This window comes from Tamandua tetradactyla, chromosome 4, assembly GCF_023851605.1.
Source record: "Tamandua tetradactyla isolate mTamTet1 chromosome 4, mTamTet1.pri, whole genome shotgun sequence".
In the NCBI taxonomy this organism is placed as follows: Eukaryota; Metazoa; Chordata; class Mammalia; order Pilosa; family Myrmecophagidae; genus Tamandua; species Tamandua tetradactyla.
This window is the reverse complement of record NC_135330.1, coordinates 108280388-108303689: the sequence shown is the minus strand read 5'-3', so window position 1 is coordinate 108303689 and position 23302 is coordinate 108280388. Positions and strand designations below refer to the sequence as shown.

Genomic DNA, 23302 nt, shown 5'->3' with positions numbered 1-23302 from the left:
CATAGTCACTTGCTCAGAGAGCCACGCCTGAATCTGGGATCTATTTTGCACATCTCTGGAGATGACGTTGAAGGGCTGCACTTTTTGGTCCTGGCCATAGTAGACCATGGTGGAAGTTCACAAAGATCATGCAAATCGCATTTTTAAATCGAGAAGGTACTCTTTGTTTTCTGGTTTTCTTTTCTGTAGCTTCCTGTTTTAGTTTGTTAAAGCTACTGGAAGTGCAATATACCAGAAATGGGTTGGCTTTTATAAAGGGAATTTGTTAGGTTATAAGCTTACAATGCCAATGCCAAGAAAATGTTCAAACTAAAGCATCCAGAGAAAGTTACCTTGACTCAAGAAAGGCTGATGCCTGTCAAATGGGAAGGTACGTCTCTGCCATCTGCTGTTCCTTGTTTCTGGTTCCACTGCTTCCAGCTTCTGATTCCAGTAGTTTCCTCTCTAAGCATCCGTGGGACTTCACTTAGCTCCCTCAGGACACAACTCTGGGTTGTGGCTTACTTAGTATCTCATGGGAAGGCACATGGCGACGTCTTCTGGACTCTGCATCTCCAAACGTCCATGTCTAGGCATCTCTTCTCTGTTGGCATTCCAAGCATCTCCAAACATCCATGTCTCTGTCAGCGATGAAGCAGTTGTTCTCCAACTGTTTGCATCTGAGGTTCTTCTAAAGTGTCTCCAGACATCTCTAAACATCCATGTCTCTGTCAGTTCTGAAGCAGTTGTTCCCCAAGTGTCTGCCATCTGAGGTTTCTCCAAAATGTTTCTCCTTTTAAAGGACTCCAGTAAATCAATCAAGACCCACCTTGAATGGGTGGAATCACATCTCCATTTAATCAAAAGGCTACACCCACAAATGGGTGTGTCACATCTCCATAGAAACAGTCCAATCAAAGTTTCCACCCCACAATATTGAATCAAGATTAAAAGAAAAATGGCTGTAGGATGATGTATAAGATTCCACAAGGGTTATATGCACTAGAGTAACTTTCCAGAAACTGACAGCCTCCAGATAGGTCCCTGGTCTAGATAAGTCCTGAAACCTAGAGGGCCCAGCCTCTCCAGAACACCAGATAGTTCCATCTCCCTACCTCACATTAGTGATAGACCTTTCCAATATGAAAAATTTAGAATGGCCATAGTCCAAACATCCCTAAAGAGAGGGATGGAAAGATCAAAGGTGATGGTAGAGTTATACAGTGAAAATAGGATTTAACATGTGAATATGAATGCTGAATCATTAAATTGATATCTCCAGTATCTTAGAGCAGCTAGAAGTAAAAACCTAAAATTGTGGAATTGTAATCCATGTCAAACTCTGAAGTATGTTCTACAACTAATTGTGGTGCTATGCTTTGAAATTTATTGTTTTTTGTATATATGTTATTTTTCACAAAAAAAGGAAAAAAAGTCGATGGTGATGATAAAAAAAAATTTAAGTCCTCTAGCCTCCTATATTCTGGAGCAGCTAGAAGGAAAAAAATCCGAGAGGATCGTATGGTAGCCCATGACATACTCTGGGATCTGCCCTGTAACTACTTATTGAAGAGTGCTTTGAAAATCACTGCTTTTTTCTTTCTTTGCTTTGTATATATATGTTATACTATACAATAAAAAAGTTAAAAAACAACAACAACAACAACAACAAAAAGAAACATGGCTGGTCCCATAAGAATGGATCAGGGAAAGGACATGGCTTTTCTGGGGTACATAACAGCTTCAAACTGCACGTAACCTATCCTTGTTTCATGGACGCTTATCTCTCTGAAGATACTACCTTTTTTTTTTCATCTGATCCCATCATCGTGTCTGACTTGGTCCCTTTGTCCTACATGCTGATTTTGATCTTTCATGCTGGAGGCATGAAATGCCTAGTCATCTTTTGTTGTCTGTTTTTATTATTTTCTATTAGCTGATAGAAAGCTAATGTTTAAGCAGGGCTTGTGACACAACCAGTGGACTTCATCTGTTTTCTGGATGGGGTCACTACAATTGTCAGTCTCTGTATTATTTTTCTCTGTAGTATTTTAGTTTCTCTTGGGAAAAAAAATCCTCCAGTCTCCTGCCTAGGAGCACATCCTTGTTGCCAGAATTCTTGGAGCCAAATGGCACTGGCGGGAGTGCTCAGTATGTAGACATGAACTCAATTCTCGTTTTCAGCAGAGACCTCTCCCCTGTGATGTGCTCAGTAGTTCTGTTTCTTCACAGAACAGAGCTCTCGTCTCCTGTAGGGTGGGGTAGGGATGGTCACTGGATGCAAGAGGCAGGAATGGGGAGTTAGGGACCCAACGCCTGCTGATAGGACTCATGGACAATTCTGTTTTCATCCCTACACCTCAGCCCTCTCTCCTTTGCTTTCTGGTGTTGCTGAGTCCTCACCCTTTCCTGGTTTCTGTACCACGAATTCGCTTCTTTTTGGCAATTCCTCATTACAGACATTCAGCATTATCATCCGTGCTCATTTCTTTCTCTGCTTTTCATTTTCTCCCAAATTAAGAAGTCCTGTCTGCTACTATGTCTGCTCCTATTTTATCTGTCCTTCTGATAGGTTGAAACAGTTTTTATTCCTTTATACGTATTTAATGGGGCTTTGGAAGCAAACAGAGCCAAAACCATATTCCATCTGCCTTGGTGATTTTAACTTTTTTTTAAATTGTGAAATAACACCTATACACACACACATACAAAAGGTACATTCTATACACCAGCAATGAGTGATCTAAAATGGTTATCAAGAAAACAATTCCATACATACTATCTTAAATAATAAAATATCTAGGAATAAATTTTACCAAGGAACCAAAGCCTTGTACACCAAACACTACAAAACACTGCTGAAAGAAATGAAAGAAGATCTAATAAATGGCAAGACAGTCCATATTCATGAGTAGAAGAGTTACCACTAAGATGCCAATGCTACCCAAAGCGATCTTCATATTTAACACAATCCCTATCAAAATTCCAGCAGATGTTTTTGCAGAAATGCAAAGGCCAATCCTTAAATTCATATGGAATTGCACGGAACCCGGAAGAGCCAAAACCATTTTGAAAGAGAAGGACAAGATTGGAGGTCTCACACTTCCTGATTTCAAAATTTACTACAATGTATAGTAATGAAAATGGTATAGAGTACTGGCATAAGGATAGGCATATAGACCAATGAAATAGAATCGAGTCCAGAGATCTATACCCACACATCTATAGTCAATTGACTTTTGACAAGGGTGCCAAGTAAGTCCATTTAATGGGGAAAACAATAGTGTCTTCAATAAATAGTGCTGGGAAAACTGGATATCTACATGCCCCCCACACCCCCAAAAAAGCAAAGCACCATATGCAAAAATTAACAAAAATAATATAGTGGCTAAAACTATAGACCTCTTAGAAGAAAACACAGAAAAAAATCTGTAGGACCTTGGATTTGACCATGGTTCTTAGGTATGACAGTACCAAAAGCATGAGCAACAAAGGAAAAAAAATAGATAAATTGGACTTTATTGAAATTAAAAACTTGTATATCAAAGGATATTATCAAGAAAGTGAAAGACAACCTACAAAATGGGAGAAAGTATGTGGAAATCATATATTTGAGAAGGGTTTACTATCCAGAATATATAAAGAATTCCTACAACTCAACAATAAAAAAGACAAACAACCCAATTAGCAATGGGCAGTAGACATTTCTCCGAAGAAGATAAACAAATGGCCAGGAGGCACATGAAAAAATGTTTCACACCATTTATCATTAAGGAAATGCAAATCCAAACCATAATGATTTTCCATTCCTCTTAGAATAGCAAATCCTTTATATGACTTATAAGACTGTTGGGTCTTCAGGCTCCCCCAGCCTGTACACACATGCACGTATATGTAATCCTTCTCTTCATTACCGCATCATCTTCACTCTTGGCTACACTTGCATCTTTCACTCCCTTGAGCTCCCTATGGTGTCTGTGCCGGTTTGAAACTGTGGTGTATCCCAGAAAAGCCATGTTCTTTAATCCTCATTCAATATTGCTGGGTGGGATCTTTTTTTACTGTTTCCATGGAGATGTGACCCATCCAACTGTGGGTGGTAACTTTTGAGTACATAAGTTTCCATGGAGATGTGTGTCTGCACCCATTCAAGGTGGGATTGTTTAGTGAAGCCCTTTAAGAGGGAACCATTTTTGGAAAAAGCTTGAGCGCTGACAGAGCCCCCCATAACCAGAGATGAGGCAGAAGGAAAATGCCCCCGGGGAATCCATATGAAATGAGAAGCCAGGAGAGAAAGCTGGCAGACCTCGCCCTGTGCCCTTCCAGCTGACAGAGGTGTTCCAGACCCACTGGCTTTTCTTGAATCAAGTATCTTTATCTGGATGCCTTAGTTTGGACACTTTAATGGACTTAGAACTGTAAACTTGCAACTTAACAAATCCCCTTTTTAAAAGCCGTTCCTTTTCTGGTATCTTGTATTCTGGCAGCTTTTACAAACTAAAATAGTGCCTCCATGGCCTTTGTATGTACTGTTCCCTCTGCCAGAAAGCTTGTCCTGCCAATCTGCCTAGTCGACGCCTGCTTTTCTTCATCCCCAACAGCTGTGTAATTTTGGGAACCTTCTCTCTCTGCCTGATAAGAGAAACTTCTCCTGTCGCTGACGGGGCTCGCGGATGTGGCTGCACTCTGTAAGGGCTCACTGTTCTATCACCTTCCGACCTAGGCCAGTTACCCAACTTCGTATTTCATATCACTACATGGCTTTTTTCCTCCCTAACATTTGTCATAAATTTCCTTTTACATTTATTCTTGTGATTTTTTTTAAGTATCCTGACCCAAGCACAGCACCTGGAATGGAGTAGGATGCCCCATAAATATTTTATTGAATGTTTCTAGCCGCTTAGTCCGAGACCTTATTCATAAAAGAGTGAAGACATTGAAAAGATACATATACATAATCTGATTTTATCATGAGGAAAACTGGGCTAAAATCAATAATATGAAATTTATCAACTCATTTAGGCTTAAAAAGTGAAACTGCACAAGTGCTGGGTTAAAGAGAGCTGAGGCTTTTACTTGTTCACAAATCTAATATGTTGAAGCTGATAACAGAATACAGAATACTCTCCCCCACGTTAAAATAATTAGTACCCAAATAATGGAACGTTACCACTCCATTGCATCCTGAAACCAGCCAAACCACACACTTGGTTCTCGGGATCCGTGGAGTGCATCAAGCTGGCAGGAAACAGTTCTAGGAAATACCTTATAAGGATGGTTCCGATTGAGGAAGGGAACTGATAAAAAGGGATCAGTCTCTTCTGCTCGCTGGAAACAATAAAAGGTCTACTTCCAATTAAGAAGAGCAAATTTATAATGAGTGTTATTTAAGAGGGGTGACATGAGTTCAATGTTAAAAGAGGATCTTAAAATGACTAAAGTCATCCCACAGTAGAACAGAATCACTGGGAGTAAATGCCTTAATCTCTCCCTCAAACTTTTCTGGCTCCCTCAAACTTTTCTGAATAGCTCCATAATTGCCCGTTTCAAAAATCTGATTTTATCTTTAAAACATTATGTAAAATGTGTACTTGACTCCATAACACTTAGATTTGTATTACCATAAAACTGTTTACTCATCCCAGACCCAGATTCGATTCCATGAGTCTGCCCATGCCAAAAAAAAAAAAAGTTTTACTTACCTTAAGTAACACTGCTGTTCCGTGAAGATGTACCAGGTTTGTCTTGTGCATTCATGCACTTCTGGGCATAAGGACCTGTAACCTTGGGTACCAAAGCTTAAGAAAAATGAATTACTCAAGAAGGTGGTGGCAATTTGGAAGAAGGACATTGTAGAAGAGCTTTTCTGCCAGGAAACACATCTTCTATGATAGTTCAGCCATCATTCCCCTGCTATTGATCGATTTTAATAAGTATTTATTGAAAACTGAATACAGGGGTAAGGAAAACATTGTCTGTACTTTAGAACTTCACCTACTTTATGAGACCAAAGGAAGAAAGTTTTATTTTGTCCAGAATCTAAATTTCTGTAGCACATAAGCTAACTCAACCTGTCGAGATAGATCATTCAATCCAAACACAGGGAGCCCAGAATGAGGGTCTGTAATTCTATATAGCTTAATGGAATGCCTAGATACATCCCAGAGTATATTAAGCAGATATACTCTATATGAGCAAAGTCCCTTGAGGGATGGGAGAAAAAATATGCAACTATTAAACCTTACCACCAGGGAAACTCCTGATACTGTGTCAAACATTAGGCCAAGCCCTTGATTTTGAGGCTTGCTCTTGTGAGGCTTATGTATGTAGCGGAGAAGCTTAGCCTACCGAGAGGAATGCCTAAGAGTTATTTTTGGAGGGCCTCTTTTTTTGCTCAGGTGTCGCCTCGCTAGACTCTCTAAGCCCAGCTCTGCAAGTGAAATCATCACCCTCCCTCCTATGTGGGACATGACATCCAGGGGTGAAAGTCTCCCTGGCAATGTGGGATATGACTCCGAGGGATGAGCCTGGTCCTGCCACTGTGGGATCAACAATGCCAACCTGACCAAAAGGGGGAAAAGTGTAACAAATAAGGTATCAGCGGCCGACAGAGTTCAAAACAGTCGAGAGGCTACTCTGGAGGCTACTCTTATGCAAGCTTCAGTTACACATTGCTATCTATCAAAATTTGCTAAACCCCAACCAAAACCATTCCTGCCAACCCTAGAGAACATATAGGGCCTTATATGAGATTCTACAAAGGTTCCATGCCCTAAGTTTGCTTTCCAGAAACCTACAACCTCCACATGGGTCCCTAGGCCGGGTAAGTCCTGAAATGCAGAGGGTCCAGCCTCTCCAGAACATCAACTAGTTCCATCCCCCTATCTCATATTGTCAACACACCCTTCCAATATGAAAAAGTTAGAACGGCCATAGCTCAAATACCCCTAAGAGTGGGAGTAAGATCAAAGGTGATGGTGGAGTTATACAGAGAAGGTAGGGTTTGACAAATGAGTACAATTGCTGATTCATTATATTGATTTTCTTTTAGGCTCCAATGTCTTGGAGCAGCTAAAAGTAAAAACTTAAAATTGTGGAATTGTAACCCATACCAAACCCTGAAATCTGTTCTACAATTAATTGTTGCGGTGTGCTTTGAAATTTGTTTTTTTCTATGTTATTTTTCACAAAAAAAGAAAAGCCAATCATGATAAATGCACAACTGTATGATGATTCTGTGAGCCATTGATTATATCCTTTGAATGAACCCATGGTATGTGAAAATAAATCAATAAAATTGCATCAAAATGAAAATAAAATGTTTCTTGAAAACCTACCACCCTGAGCCTTAATCCAGAGACCTAAATCATGAATGACTTGATAAGTAAGACATTTCCCCTTCTTTAGTCTTTGATCTCACCTCTCTATTTGCACTTCCTAGATTAGTTTTTAAAACACAGCTTTTGCTCGAGAACAAGAACAGCTCAAGAGCCTCTCTCATTCACTGCAGTGTCCCCCCCGCCCTCTGTTCACTGTCTTACACGATTCATAAATATATAAATATTCCTCCCATGCTTCAAACCAGTATCTAGTTATCATGTATGACAAAGCACTAACCTTATACTGCCTTAGAATTTCCACTATTACTTAAATTAAACACATACACACACTTTGTTTTCCCAGATAGACTTGTACATTTCTTGAGGTTGGGACCACTCTTTCACAATGCGTTAAGAAGTACTCCAAACTATGCTATGATTTCCTGGGCCAACCTAGGCTTTCCCTAGAGAACTTTAAGATCTTTAAAAATTTTTGGAGAACATGGCCACAGGCGGGCAGTGTTGATTATTTCACACAATATCGTTTTTCAGTCACAGAATAAATTTAAGAGGACAACTAGTTATTCCACATTCTCATTTCTATCCAAGTCGCTTCCAGTAGATGGGGCTCAGTACTACCAAGAGATCCCACAGATGGGTGATTGGAAATGAGGTTAGGTTTGGCTCTGATTTATCCTAAAACTGAGAATGAAGAAAAGACACATTTTTGTCATCTCTTCCTTTATATCCCATGCATCTGAGGAAAGTTTGGGATTGTTTGCACCACAGAAAGTCATGACTTAGGCTGCTTGATTTGAGTGGAGAAATTTTCTAGAGTGGTTCTCAATTCAGGGACATCCTGCCCCCACAGGACAGTTGGCAACGTCTTGTACGCATTTTTGCTTGTCACAACTGAGGAGAGAAGGCACCCAGTGGGTAGAGGACAGGGATGCTGGAGACCATCCTGTGTGCACAAAGATTTATCCTGCCTGAAGTGTCAACAGAGCAGGTTTGAGAAACCCTGATGTAGGCCAAAGTTAGGTGAGAAGTTTCTTGAGCAAATAAAGAGGATAAGGTTGTGAATAAGGCTACACTCCCATGTCCCTCTTCCAAAACACTCTCTTTATATATGTATATATATTTTTTCTCTTTATATATATATATATATACATAATATATATACACACATACATGTCATATGTATATGAGACTTCTTGATCAACATTCTATTACTATTTTTCAGCGAAATAATCAAGTACAACATTCATATGAAAAAGAGTTCATTTTGAGCTTTGGACAAATGAGTGCTAGGTCACAGAGCACTCCTTGAATTATATATCTTAATCACAGCATAATGTACAAAAATTATTCTCCCCTTCTCCAAACAATGAAAATTTCTCTGTTCAACTAAGGTTAAAAATTTCATAACCACCACTCAAGACAATTAATATTCAAAAATCTTCTTCTGCGATAATTAAACAATTGGTTCCCTGAAAAGGATGACTTCTGAAGGAAATGAGGGCATTGTATAGGAGTACTATCACATTTATTTACTTAAACACCAACTTCCCTCAAAAAATAATCTGAAGTGGTATTATACAAAAGTATATTATTTGAATACTTAAAAGTTTGGCTCCTCTTTTGCTCTTTTAATTAATTTAAGATTTCACTTAGAACCACAGTCTCTATCTAAGACTTAAACTTTCAACTACTATCTTCCATAGTTGCATGCTTTCCAGGATTAGGCAGGCATTTTATATGTACAATTTATCCGATATTTTTGCTTATTTCATGGAAGTCATAACCACATCTTCTCCTCAAAAAAAATGGCTTTTCTCTACGATGTAGTATTTAAATGTGAGACTATACACTACTTATTTTTGTCACAAAATACTCTTAAATGTAGAACTGTTACCGGCCATCCTGGTTTGTTATGGCAAGAGAAACGATATTAAAATACAATGCAAGGATGATTCAGGACTCCTCTCTACTGTGGTGAATATTTGAAACATAATTCTAAATTTAACCATACTGAAAACAAAAATAGGCAATGAAGTTATTTTTTGAAATAAGTTCTTCAAAATTTTATCATATTTGATAGCAGCTTTTTTTTTTATTGGTTACAAAACCTAAGCCCATATACAAAATTAGGAACACATTTAGATGCCTCTTTTGAAAGAACATTTTAGTCTTTTTTTAACTGAATTAAAAAAAAATAAAAACAACGCAATTTTTAAACACTGTTTTGAAAACTTAAAAGTGCAGCAATATAGTTTCCTTTATCTATGAAATGGTGCAATTCCAATTCAAAACTGATAAGGTCACAACAAACTGAATCAAGCAAATGCACACGCAGGTCTGCACCACTTGATGCTGATGTTCACCTGAAAATGTCCGTCTGCATTGAGAATGCAAGAGGAAAGAAGAACGTCACAACAGAGGCCAATTTTCATCTCAATGTGCGCAAAAATTTAAAGGTAACCGTCAGTAAGCATGGAGAGTCCAGAAGAAACTAAAACAGGAAGGGGTACAATTCACAACATCAAGAAGATTTGGACTTTAAGGGTTTCACCAAAGTTTGTGACCTTAATTAGTTTTGACTTTGTTATTCCTACTTTTAGTGAATACCACACACTTTCAAAAATTTAGACTATAGTGTCTGAACAGGATGCAGTTATCATATGAAGCTTTTAACTCAAAAATTGGATAAAGAAAAAAAGGCACAATGAACTTCAACTCAATTTTATGTGCACAAGAGTTGAAAAATCTGAGCCACCTTAAAGAGAAATTGATTCTAAAATTTATAAAACCTATAAATAATCAGAGGCCAAACCACTATATTAAAACAGATTCTCTAGCAAGTAAAAATCTTGCAGTTTAAACATACGCTTGTATCCACTTTAGATACAAGACAAAACTCACTCTTTAAAGTGGCTCCACCTTGGCAGATACATATATTTTTAATGAATGCACACCTGCTATGTTTTTTTTTTTTATCAGTGAAAAAACCCCAGCTGATTCACAAAGCTCTGATGGCATCTGTCTCATCTTCATCACAGGAAATACACCCCCCCATCTGATAACTAAATTAGTTTAGATTTTCTATCCCTTCACACCAATGCATTGGGAAATTATACCCAGTAAACGATAGCAACAAAACCATTTTTGTGACAGCATAAATTGTTCAGTTTAAAAACGTTCAAATTCATATTCTTTCATTAATAACTGGGTCAGACAATCTACCAAAAGCAATGACTTTACATAGTAATATCAGATTTTGCAGAATTATTTAAAGATTACTGCAAGTCAAGTTTATGTTAAACAACTGCAGATTATTCCTCTACACAGATCTTTGTTGGAATATTTAAAAATGTGAATATGCTTTTAGAGTAGAATTTGAATGAATTTTTCCAATACTCAAAGAACGAAGTTTCATGACACTTCTAAAGAGTTGCTGGTTTGTTGCCAACCACATTATCAAAAGCACTGGTTACTAAGTAAAAAATATTTTAAGACTAAATTACAGTAAACATGAAAGCTCCACAGTTTAAACCCAATAGAAATCAACCATATCCAATTATCGATTTAAAACGAAAAATATTAACTCCTGAAAGCTGAAAGCAAGATTATTATTATTTTTTACATCATCAATGGGTGTTTTAGACCTTTGCGTTTTTTTTTCTTTATTGTCAAGGACTCTTGCTTTCAACTTAAACAGAAGTTCAAGTCCGTAACAGGTTGCAGCTCAGGTAAAATACCATGCACAGCATTTGATTACTTCAACAGCAGGAACACACAGGCTGGAGTGAGTGGTCAAACAGGGCTTGCTGCTCTCAAAAATTAGATATAATGGTGAAAGCATTATCATCCATATCTAAAATTCTTCCTCCAACCCTGGCTTCTGAGGCAGATAATAACCACATCAATTACTGGTAGATGAAGGACAGTTTTTTAAACTTATCCGTTTAATCAATAACCAAGTTTCTTTTTGTTAAGTTACTTTTTTGTGTCAGTCCCACCAATGAAAGTCATTTGGCTTGTACTTTAAAATCTATTCATCCACACAGAGAGTATGAAAATATGTTTGTGGAGGACAATGATGAGGCTCAGACCAGACCGCACCTCTCTGAAGTCTTCTGATGTGTGTCAGTGTCACGCCGCAGTGTCCTGATCCGCCGTGCAATATTTTTCAAAGGAGTATCAGTGAGCACGGACACGCCACTGCTGTGGAACATTCTCAACTGGCTACTGCAGTTGTCAGCGCGTGGCACCAGGGACAGGGATAAAGAGGGTAGTTGAGATTGTTAAGGGAAATTCTAAAACAGTTTAGGAAATCATGCAGATGCATTTACAGTCCATGTGAGAGTGACTTTTGGCAACTGCAAAGTGACTGAGACATGGCTCGCTTTAGAAGCATCGAAACGAAGAGGCATATGTGTTTTGGAGCCTTTTGTTGTCGCGGTTGTTCTTTTCATTTGGTAGCCATCTGGTTGGTGCTTCATATAGAATGTGGGAAAGACTCTGCACTCAATTGAACTTAAAAATTAAATTCTTTTGTTTGAAGGTTGGCTGTTGGGTCAAAATTGTAAGTACCTCCTTGTGTTGCTTCAGGAATGAGGCTAGGATCTTCATCAATCTATTTAAAAAAAAGAGGAGATTTCTTATTATGGATACTCTACATTATGGTGCAAGCAGAACTGATTTTTTTACTTCTTAGGAGGGGATTTTGTACGACTGCTTTAGTCACCTAAGGATATTTAGGTAAATCAGCAATCATTTTGTTAAGAAATTTAACAATTAAAAATTTAACATATACAAAAAACCTGCCTCTTTCTTAAGGTCTTGTATCCATAGATTTACTTAATCTATCTGAAGAATAATTACTATTTTTTCCCAATTAATAGATCATAAATATGACAAGAACTGTTTGCATAATTTACTTTATAATGAAGTTTCAGACATAGTTAAATTTTTGAAGAGAACTAATCGATGTAGAACCATTATTTATTATTTAGATTTTAAAAAATAACTGGAAAAATGCCACCTCTAAACTATCTGAAAGGAACAGTGTAAACTTAGTGTTACTAGTGATAAAGGGAAAACTCTTAGTAAATGTACATTATGTAAACAGGTTTTAATTTACAGGGAGACACAGCATACTTTTATACTTACATCATCGCCAGAGAAATACTGATCTATGATTTCAAATGCTAATTTATATATGTCTTCATTTTCATGCTGCTGTAAAACTTCGATTTTTTCCAAACCTGATAAAAATAAAATAATTAAAAGAATTAAGCAGATACAAATAAAAACTATTCTCATTTTAGCCATGGCAAATCCTAAGGGACTTAAGGAAACAGACCCCTCATACCCTGAAAGGTGATAGTTTAAAAAACCCAATTTGCTCTTGCGGGAGGAAAAACATCCCCTTAACTTCTACCTCCATAGAAGCCCTTGAGGGGCCCTGGTCTTGTAGGCAGGTAGTCTAAAAAAATACCTCACCACTCCATTTGATGGACAAGGAAGGAGTGGCACAAAGAGGGGGAGGGATTTATTCCAATGACCTGGCAAGTAAGTGACAGAACCTGAACCAAGATATCCCAGACTGCTTTACTAAAACCCTACTGTCTTATATGTTTATTTTTTTCTGTTTTCTAAATTTTACTACTTATAGCCATAAAAATAAGTTTTAAGAAGCTTATTGTTTGATATATTAATTGGTATAATAGAAGAAAAAGCTTTGAATTCTGAAAAAAAAATTTTTTTTTAATGAACAGGGTAATATGTCCTATAGCCACAGTGAACCTGTAAAACAATTTTTCAGAACTGTAATCATAGAATGTGTTCATTAATATATTCAGAGTATTTACTCCATGCATCAGAAGCACATGCTTGTAAATTCAAATTCTTAATAAATAATAAATATTCTTCCTTGAAATGTCCTTTTGGCTAGATTATTTTGAAATAGCTGTATTTTTTTTCCTTTAAATAGAAATATACCAACCAGAAAAACGGGAAAATACGGGTTGAAGATAATGGATGTAAAGTGCTCTATAAAATGACACATAACTAAGTACACAGGCGTTCTTATAAAAATATTACTACCCTAGTCAAAAAGCTGAAGAATATCAATTCTATAGGTTGCTCAAACTTTCTGAGTTAACCACAATGAGCTGTGGATTAAAAGTTAGAAGAACTGGATTAAAATTTTACTTCTATCTCTAATTACTTAGGTGACTTTGAACAAGACTCCTTAACATCTCTGGGATAATTTCTCATTATGAAGAAAACCCTCCCAGTGTAACTTTTTCTGATGCTACTGCATTTGTTCTTGCTAGAAAAAAAACAAAGTGGTAATATAATCATCCAAATAAGTCAATAAAATGTTTTAAAAAAAGTGACATTATGGTAAATTCATTTACAGTTTAGTACATATTGAACAGGTTTAAAAATAGAATTTTAAAATATATGCTTTATATGTCATTACCAGAGAATTTAATGATATGGTATGTCAAATGACTAGTTCTTTCTTATATTGAAATTCCAAAATGTCTTCTGTAGTAAAAATCTCAGCATGGCAGTTGTGGCAAATAGTAAGAACTATTACAAGTCAGGGATGAAACAACATTTCCCAGAGCAGCATACACAAACATGTGATAATAAGTATAACATGAAAAAATGCTTCACTGTCAAAGAGTTTGAGAAATGCTGGCTTAAACAAATCTCATGAGTTCTCAGAGGTTTTAATTTGCTCTAACGCATTCTGACTTCAAGAGGAAGATTAGCGTTTCCAAAGGAGCAAGGTGAATCTGCAGGAAGGTTACAAAGTAATCTTTGAAACCAGAATAGACTAATGTTTTCTGGTAAAGTCTTGCAATACTGATACGAACAGCAACACAATTTGATGATTTAATAGTAATGTATCCTGATGGTTTATAATATTTTTAATAAATTGTCTTTAAAGGAAGTAATATTTCAGAGTTCTGGCGCTCAACTTCTTTCCTTCATTCAGTTGACTCTTACCTCCACATTCTTCTATTATTTCAGCTATTGTGCTTGCTTCATCACCAGCCATTATCAGAATGTTTTTCAGACCATCTAGAACGACCTGAACAACTTGAGAATCTTTCACTGAGAGCAAATTACAGAAGGGTGGTATTACATTCTGCTGCACAAGGTACTCAACCTGGATGACAAAAAAGAAATATTTTTATTTAAATAATTATCTTTCCCTTCAAAAGGACAGAACACAAAGCTTAGAAAAAAAATCAGCAACTCCTAAACACATAAGGGTAGTATATTTTCCAGAATTAACAATCCTAAAAAATTTTTTCAAGCTCACCTGATCTTTTCTGCCACTTATTGTTAAGTTGCTAATTGCCCAAGCAGCTTCCTTCTGTGTTCCAAAGTCCCCCTGCAGGTTAAGACAGAAATCAAATGAATTCTTCATCAAAAAAGTCTTGACTACAATGTTAAAAGACATGATAAACTCACTACTGACCTTAGCAAGCTGATGAATAATCATAGGGATTAATCCAGCATCTATTACAGCTTGAACTTGTTGCTGGTTGCCTGCGGTTATGTTGGAAAGGAACCAAACTGCTTCCTATAATTGACAAAAAAAATTACAGTGTATCTTTATTTGAAAAATTCTATCTTTAACACTTTTATATGTTTTATTTTAACCTATTTTATATTTGCAATCACAAAATCACTTGAGCTGCATTAAGGAAACTGCATATAAAAGTGATTAGGCTATACCGAACTTCCCATAAAAAAAAAAAAGAAGTTGTAAGGATACTTCCATTCATAATATTTGGGCCCCTTTTACCTGGCATTTATTCATTTAATACTATATATGCCTCCTATAAGCTGGGAACCTTTCTAGCATTGGTGATACAGCAGTGAACAAAACATATAATTGTTTGCTCATGGAGATGACATTTCCGTCCATTAGCTCCGAAATAAGCACGACTGAATTTCCTAACACTGTTAAAACTATTTCTAATAAAGGTGAATTGTTTTATTTAAAAAAACTTGCAAGATAAATTCAACCATTCCATAGGAATCAAGCATCTAACTAGGGTAGAATGGATCTATCTAACACAAATATTATTCTAACCTTAAAGGATTTTTAAGTCACATATATAATTCCAAGTAAAGCCACTTTAGCCTAAGTAAAGTATTTCTAACATTTTAATTTCATAAGAGAAACATGATTATGATATTCTCTGAGTGTACTAATTATTATGATACTTGTTTCTTTGATAGAAGAAAATACCCAGTTCTCTAAGAGCCAACCTTTACTTCAAACTCAGAGATCTGAAGGTAAATTTGTTCACATAGTTCATATATGAAAGTTTCAAACCGGTATAATTGCAAGTAACCTGCTATGATCAACTCTCTGAAGCTATGGATTTAATTAATAGTACTATAGCTATAGTGGATTTTGTGTCATCATCACAATGGCAAAAAGCCTGATATACTTAATCAAAGAATAAATCTAAGATTTGTTATAATTTTAGTGTTAATTCTTCCTCATCCACAAATGAAAGTGTTAATTGTAAATTTATTTTGTCATCTAACTGTGGTAAAATGTTAACAGCTGGTAAATCTGTGTTTAGAGTATAGAGATGTTCACAGTATTATTCTTGTAAGTTTTTTGTAGGTGTGAAAATTTCCAAAATAAAATGTTGAAGGGGACAAAACCAAGTTGGTAGTTTATGCCTCTAGGGTCCCAGGATGGCTCCAAAAATGCAAAGTGAAAATCTTTTGAAACAACTAACTGCTTGCTAAAGCTGAGAAGGTATCTAATCTATAGAACTCTTCTTCTTTCCCCAGGGAAATTTAAGAGCTTACTGGAACTTCTCTGAGTCCCACTCTGCTCTGCCTTAGGTATAGTCTCTCCTCTTTCTCCCCACACTTACTTAACCTAATTATATCTCTTCCCCCCACTCTTAGTTCCCTTATTTTTAAATAACCTTCAGGAAAAGAGACTCAAAATTAAAATTCGCTAAAAATGTACACAGAAACAAATTTTCAAAAAAAAAATGGATTTTTATAAAGGAGACTCAAAGGTGGTAAGATGATCTTAATGCACTATAGAGGCATAAATATAGCATATTAAAATGAAGATCAGTAACAACACAAGGGGTGCTGTAAAAACTAAGTAAAAGAAGTAAAGTACTTTGAGTTTAATGCCTGCCACCTAAATGCGCAAAGCTCAATCACCATACATTAATTAATTCAGAGTAAACATTTATTCAACATCCATAACATACAAGGTATGAATGATAAAAAGATGAACAAAATTTCTTAGGGATCTTAAAACTATAGTAGGAACAATACGTAAATAAGCAAATATAAAACAGTAAAATAAGTGCTAAAAATGGCAAATGAACAGTTAAATTTGGTTTTGTCATATGGATAATTAAATATTTTTAGTTTTCAATTAAGGAGTACATGTAGCTAAAAAAATCATGTACGTTAATGAATTTCATACTAAAAAATAATTGGTCCAGATTCTCAAAGTCTCTAGGTTCTTTTCCTTCGTTGGAACAAATATGCCAATGAAATGTGATTTTTGATAATATACTTTTTCATAAGAATTCAATTGTCACATTATAGTCAAACAACTTTGTATAGTTATGACACAGGAGAAGAAATGACTGATTCTGCTAGGTTCAGGCATATAAACTGCATTCAGGGAGGGCAACAATGGCTCAGTGGCAGAATTCTCTCGCCTGCCATGCCAGTGACCCAGGTTTGATTTCCAAAGCCTGCCCATGCAAAAACAAAACAAAACAAAACCACTGCATTCAATGCATTCAACTATTATTTGATCAGTACTTTTATGACTGTCATTATGCTAGATGATGGTGATGAAACACTGAAAAAGTGAGAGAACCCCGTCATAAAGGTGTGACTGAAAATGGCCTTTTAGCAGACTTTTGGAAAAGAAAGGTAGAGACCAGATAATGAAAAGCCTTTATCTTATAAGGCATTTATATTTTATCCTATGTGGGAGAATGATACGACCTGCTTTTTAAAAGATAGCAAATGACTGTGCTCTTCCCCCAAGCACTATGTGAGAGGAAGTGTGCTATCGGTCAGATAATTTACACATCCCAGCGGTCCCCACTCTCTATTTTCAGCATATTCTTTTCTGATTTAAGTTGCGTATCTCATTTGTCCCTTTTTCTACTTGGAAAAAAATATTTTACACACAGGCATCTTCTATCCAAAAATCTTATCATTCTGTATATACATGTATGTTTTTTCTGTATAAGCAGAAAATAACAACTCCATATTATAAAATAGATTATAATTTTGTATCTCAAACCTGAAATCTTAAAAAGAGCTATTATTTATGAGCTTTTCATTTAGGTGCTTTTTAGGTTCAAACTGATTTCCATATAGAAATTACACTGTGACCCCTGTATTTGTTTATAAAAGATACCAGACATATAAGCGACAGATTTTGTTTACACACAGAACCAGTGGCTACAAACTTATTGGTTGTTGCTACTGCTCAATTTTTTTAAATAAAAACAAAAGTAATCTAAATGCTAAAAATATTTTTTGTTCTGTGATGATCAGGGCAGCACTTATAAGAAGCAATTAAAAGTTGAAAAAAAAATTGCAGAGGTGATTTGAGACCATCCTCATCTTAAATGTATTGTAACAATCAACGTAACCGAGAAACAAGGCAGGCAGCTAAATAAGCTTTCCAAGGAGAAAGAAATAAGCTGATGAGGACATCATATGCCTGTTATGGTTAGGTTCATGTGTCAACCTGGCCAAGTGATGATGCCCAGTTGTCTGGTTAAGCAAGCACTGGCCTGACCATTACCTTGAGGACATTTTGTGGCTGGTTAATAAAGCAGAAGGCTAGCTTATTATATCATCAGCACATAGACTGCATCCATAGCTGATGACATCTGCAGTTGGGGAGTGTCTTCTGCAATTAGTGACGCTTAATCTAATCAACTGAAAGCTTTAAAGGAGAATTCAGAAGAGAGAATCTTTCTCTACTTCAGCTGGTCAGCCTCTCCCGTGGGATGCACTGAAGACCTTCGTCAGTGCTGTCGGCACGTGACCTGCCCTACAGAATTCGGACTTGTGCATCCCCACAGTCGCGTGAGACACTTTTAGTAAATCTCAAATTTATAAATATCTCCTGTTGGTTCCGTTTCCCTAGAGAATCCTAAGGAATACAATGTCTTACCTTATTTATCTTCTCTTTTGGGTGTGATAGGAGGTTTGGGAAGTGGGACAGGACGTCGCAGTTGAGAACGGCCTGGGTCTGCTCGTCAGTGCCGGTCACTATGTTGCCGACAGCCCTGAGTGCTGCTGTCTGGACGGGAAGGAATGTTCTCTGTAAATTCAGTTATTAGTTTATGATGAACCTAAAATTCATGCTAAAATGTCGGGGGAGGGGGGATGAGTAATGCTTCATCCACATACAAAGCATTAGGAAGAACAGGGAACAATTCTGAATTTTAAACAGTCACCCCTGAAAAATACTTCATGGAAAAATTAAGTGAAGATTGTTGTGAAAAAGATTAAAAACAAAAAAGGAAATGAAAATTTCAAAACCCTAAAGGTCTATTTTTAACAACTTTATATTACTAAAGTTTTATCCCCTCAAAACCCAGTTTTATTATCTATCAGTGTTTGTCACTGCATTTATGCTTCCTTTAGAATGCTGGCTGAAAATAAGTTCATTACTGTTCAATACAGTGTTTTTCTGGGTAGAGTGGGTTTCAGACTATGAACCACAGGAGTCAGGTCTAGGTATCTTGTGTGTTTCCTTTGTGCTTCCTCAGCCTCCACCTCTACAACATACTGAACTATAAACACTGGCTTCTCTGTGTGTCTGAACCATCAAGGACAGAAGCCATTTTTCATTTGCGTGAGTATCTTCTCAGAAAGCACCTCACCTGGCACACAACAGATTCTCATTAAACACTGAATGAACGAAGAGTCCTAGTTCTTAGTTACTTTCTAGTTATATGTATGGTCTTTAAGTTAATTAATTTATATATGAGGTCTGTTTTGCAATGAAAATATTTCTAAATAAAATAGATGTAAAAGTATTTTGTAAAGTGAAAGAATCATACATGTTATGTATTATTATTTTTAACAAATGTTCTGATAGACTCTGGGATTTCAAATACTATTAAAATAAATAAATTTCTTCCTTTATTAAAGGTGGAAAAAGGGAATCAATTTATGGCTACCAGCTATTTATTTGCCAATACAGAAGTTAAAACATCTACCATGCTTTGTTATTTCATAAAATAACATCCTACCATGAGAAAAAGCACTATAGACAATGTCTAAATACAAGACCTTCTACTCCAAAATGGACAGCTGGCCACCCCACACTTACATACTGCATGCATGTGTGCACTCGCTTAGGTGTGACATGGATGAGCACCGCTACCCTGCATTGTCCTCAGGGTTTCGAAGTGAGGATTGGTAAAAACTTAGTCATTAAGTGGAAAAGAGTCTTGAAATTCAGGGATAATAGCCAGAAAGTATAATACGAAGATAGAACAGAAAATCAGGAACATAAAAGGAAAGCGATGTGACTGGGATTTACTTTAAAATATTAAAAAATACAACTAAATAAGAGTGGAGGTATAGATGATAGAAGAATGACAAACGCCGATATCTGAGATTGAGTGATGCACATACGGAGGCGCATTCTTCAGACATGTCTGAAATTCCATAATTCAAAGTTAAAAAGAGAGAGTGAGAGATTTCAGAGATATGCTAAGTTACTGTGTCCACGAATATCAAATCGCAAGCACTATCTTCCAAGTGCCCAGTGTATGGCAGCTGCTCATCTATGTACAGAGAATGAAGAGAAAAGGTTCCTGGACCCTCAGGGCATCCTAAATCCAGTAAGAGTAATAGACAAGCCAGCAGTTACAATAAGGGAATAAGTTATAAAAACAGAAATATGTGACACTGTGAAAGAACACTGAGGCTCTCTGAGGGGAGGTGTGAGAAAGTTTCTCAGGACATAATATTGAGTCTTAAGCAAAGCAGCGCTAGACACACAGGGAAAGACAGTTTTGAAAGTTATGTAAGAAGCGATAGTATTTTTTAATGGAGAGGAAGGAAGAGAAGAATTCAAGATTTCTAACTTGGGCCATGCTGTTTCTGAAAGGGGGCAGAGGAGAGGAGTAGTGTTTGTAGGAGAAAACCTAACAATTTTATCTGGTTGAAATGAGAACGGAATGCCTGAACGCATTCTAAGAGGTCAAGAAAAACTGGCTACGCTGGTCTGAAGCAGCTAAGAATCTAGATAAGATCTGGAAATCAACAAAACTGGGTCCACGGGAACAACAGGAGAAATCTCAAAGATACGCACTTAGAGGCAAAATCAGAAGCCTGGTCATACAACTTAACTGGTTACAGTAAAATACAATTCTATACAAGTAAGAAAAATTTAGAAACACTTACTTGGACTTTCACTTCCTGGTGGCTCAGAAGGGGTACGAGAAATGGCACAACCCCTGAATCAATAACCATCTGTATCTGCTCATTGCCTCCATCTGTCAGGTACGACAGAGCCCAAACAGTGTCTACAAGAATCTACAGGAAGTAAAAATGAATAATCAATTCACATATTTGTTTGAATATTTAAAACACATAGCACACCCTCAAGAACAGTAATGGGAAAAGTAGCCAGATTTTATGTTTTAGCTTGGTGGCAAAAATTTCTGCTCAGTCGATAAATCTATTACGTTGTAAGCACCTTTCTGCCTCGGATCACTCTTTACAAAAGTGAGACACAAAAGTCTGGCACAACTTCTAACCTGATTTCTGCATTTATGTACCAGATAGATGAATTTTAAAACAGGCAGAGAAATAATTTTCCTTGCCCTCACAAATGGGGAAGCTATAATCCCCATGGGGCCAATACATCACATGCTGCTTCATGTCTAGAAGAGACCAAAAAGACCTTGTATCATCTAACTCTAGAGGTTCTCAAATATGTTCAGCAATACAACTGATTTTTCAAACTACTAAAGAAAACAGATAAACACACCCCCAACCAAAGAGTACAAACCATGCCTTATGCTCATCCTAATTGTGCAGATAAAACACAAAACAAAACAAAAAACTCAAACAAAAAAAACAGGCTCAGAGGTTTGGTGACTCATTCAAGGACAGTTTGTGGATGGCTGTACTTTGTGTCTTCGCAGGGGAAAGCACTGGTTTCATCTATGGGAAATTCACAGATGTTCCTATGAGGATATCCAAATTAAAAACACCTAGTTGTCCTTAGATAACAGCAGCCACCTAAATTCAAATCTCCCCACACAGAAAACATATATAGATAAGTAAGAGGAAAAAAACCACATATAGCCAAACCTTCAGCATTACTAGGAGCCAAAGTATACTACATATCTCAAATTACCTGTAAGAAGAGAAAAAAAATTAAATTCCAGCTTTTATCTGGACCTCCTGTCCCAGGCATGTGTGAGACTTCAGAGACTCTCTGTGGAGACTGGAAAGGAGGAGACAGGAAGGGCTTAAAGATAATATACCCTAGTAAAACTACTACCCTTTAATGATAAAGAAAATGTCCTCCAAGACTCCAGGCAAAAAGACTAAATTATGCGTAAGAGTAAGAAAGACCAGTGTCACTTTTAAAAGCAACGTACGGTTGCGCAGCATTTTCAAGAAACTTGAGGAAAGATAGTGTGAACTAGGATTCAGGCCACAGGAAAATAATTATACATGCCAAAACCAAGAGAATACTGTATTCATAAGCTATTGTATAGAACTCTGCTAGAGCAGGGATCGGCAAACTAAAAACTGGGGGCCAAATTTGGCCCTGCCTGTTTTTTAAATAAAATTTTATTGTAAACAGCCACACCCACTCGTTTATACATTGTCTGTGGCTTCTTCCTGCGCCGAGGCAGAGAAGAGCAGTGTGACAAGAGACCATGTGGTCCACACAGTTAAGTGCTTATTATCTGACCCTTTACAGGAAACGTTTGCCACTCCTCTAACAGATGATGCACTTCAGTCAACCAAGAGAAGCCTGGGGAAAATTTAGCAAAAGGAATGATGGTTAGTATTTGGTCTATTTTATTACAGATCAAAGATTGATTCAAACAAGGGGATATGAATGGAAAAATAATTTTTAAAAGTTGTAAGTTCTGGAAAAATAGAAATATGGCAGTTGTAAAAAATGGGAGCGGCAGGGGCAGAAGCTGTGGCAGAGAGCCCATCCTGCTGGAGGGTATCTGCAGATGCTGGCTGTATGAGCAAGGCCTGTCTCCTACTTGGTCTGGCAGTAATGAGTAACAAGATTTAAATAGGAATCAGGGTCTCGTTAACACCCAAAATGTCCAGGATACAACTGCAAATAATTTGTCAGACCAAGAATGAGGAAATCTCAACTCAAAAGAGAAATGACAACCAACAGACACCAACACTGAAATGACACAGATATTGGAATTACCTGACAAGGATTTTAAAGTAACTATCATAAAAATGCTTCAACAAGATCCTGGCCTCATATCAAACACAAACATTTATTCAAAATGGATTAATGATTTTAAATATAAATAGGCTACACCATAAAAGCCTAGAAAAAAACATAGGGGAAAATCTTCATGACCTTTTATTTGGCAATGGATTCTTTGCTATGACAATAAAATTATTAGCAACAAAAGAAAAAAATAGATAAAATGGATTTAATAAGAATTTAAAATTTATGTGTATCAAAGGATGTGATCAAGAAAGTGAAAAGACAGCTGAAAAAGTGATCAGACTTTGCCTAGAGATACGAATGAAGCTGAACTGGCTAGGACTAAGGGAAATTAGAATACTGTGTAAAGGATGATATGGGCCATATTTTCAAACTTTAACCTCTGTGTGAGATTAAAGGGAGAGAAGTTTATTTGGTGCAAAATTTATATTTTGGGTAGAAATTATCTAATTTAACTTGTATGGTCAGTTTACTTGAACAC

At 36.6% G+C, this 23302-nt stretch overlaps 1 protein-coding gene across 1 annotated transcript in view; it reads right to left on the bottom strand.

The window, feature by feature from the left end:
• Nucleotides 1–9369: 9369 nt before the first annotated feature.
• KPNA3 (karyopherin subunit alpha 3) overlaps nucleotides 9370–23302 on the bottom strand; it is a 107226-nt gene continuing 93293 nt past the window's right edge. The window contains exons 11-17 of the mRNA XM_077158183.1: nucleotides 20778–20909; nucleotides 18529–18657; nucleotides 14803–14907; nucleotides 14644–14715; nucleotides 14325–14487; nucleotides 12471–12565; nucleotides 9370–11934 (exon numbers count right to left, since the gene is read on the bottom strand). Of these exons, the coding sequence (XP_077014298.1) occupies nucleotides 11836–11934; nucleotides 12471–12565; nucleotides 14325–14487; nucleotides 14644–14715; nucleotides 14803–14907; nucleotides 18529–18657; nucleotides 20778–20909 (795 nt within the window). The 3' untranslated portion in view covers nucleotides 9370–11835. The remainder of the gene's footprint in view (nucleotides 11935–12470; nucleotides 12566–14324; nucleotides 14488–14643; nucleotides 14716–14802; nucleotides 14908–18528; nucleotides 18658–20777; nucleotides 20910–23302) is intronic.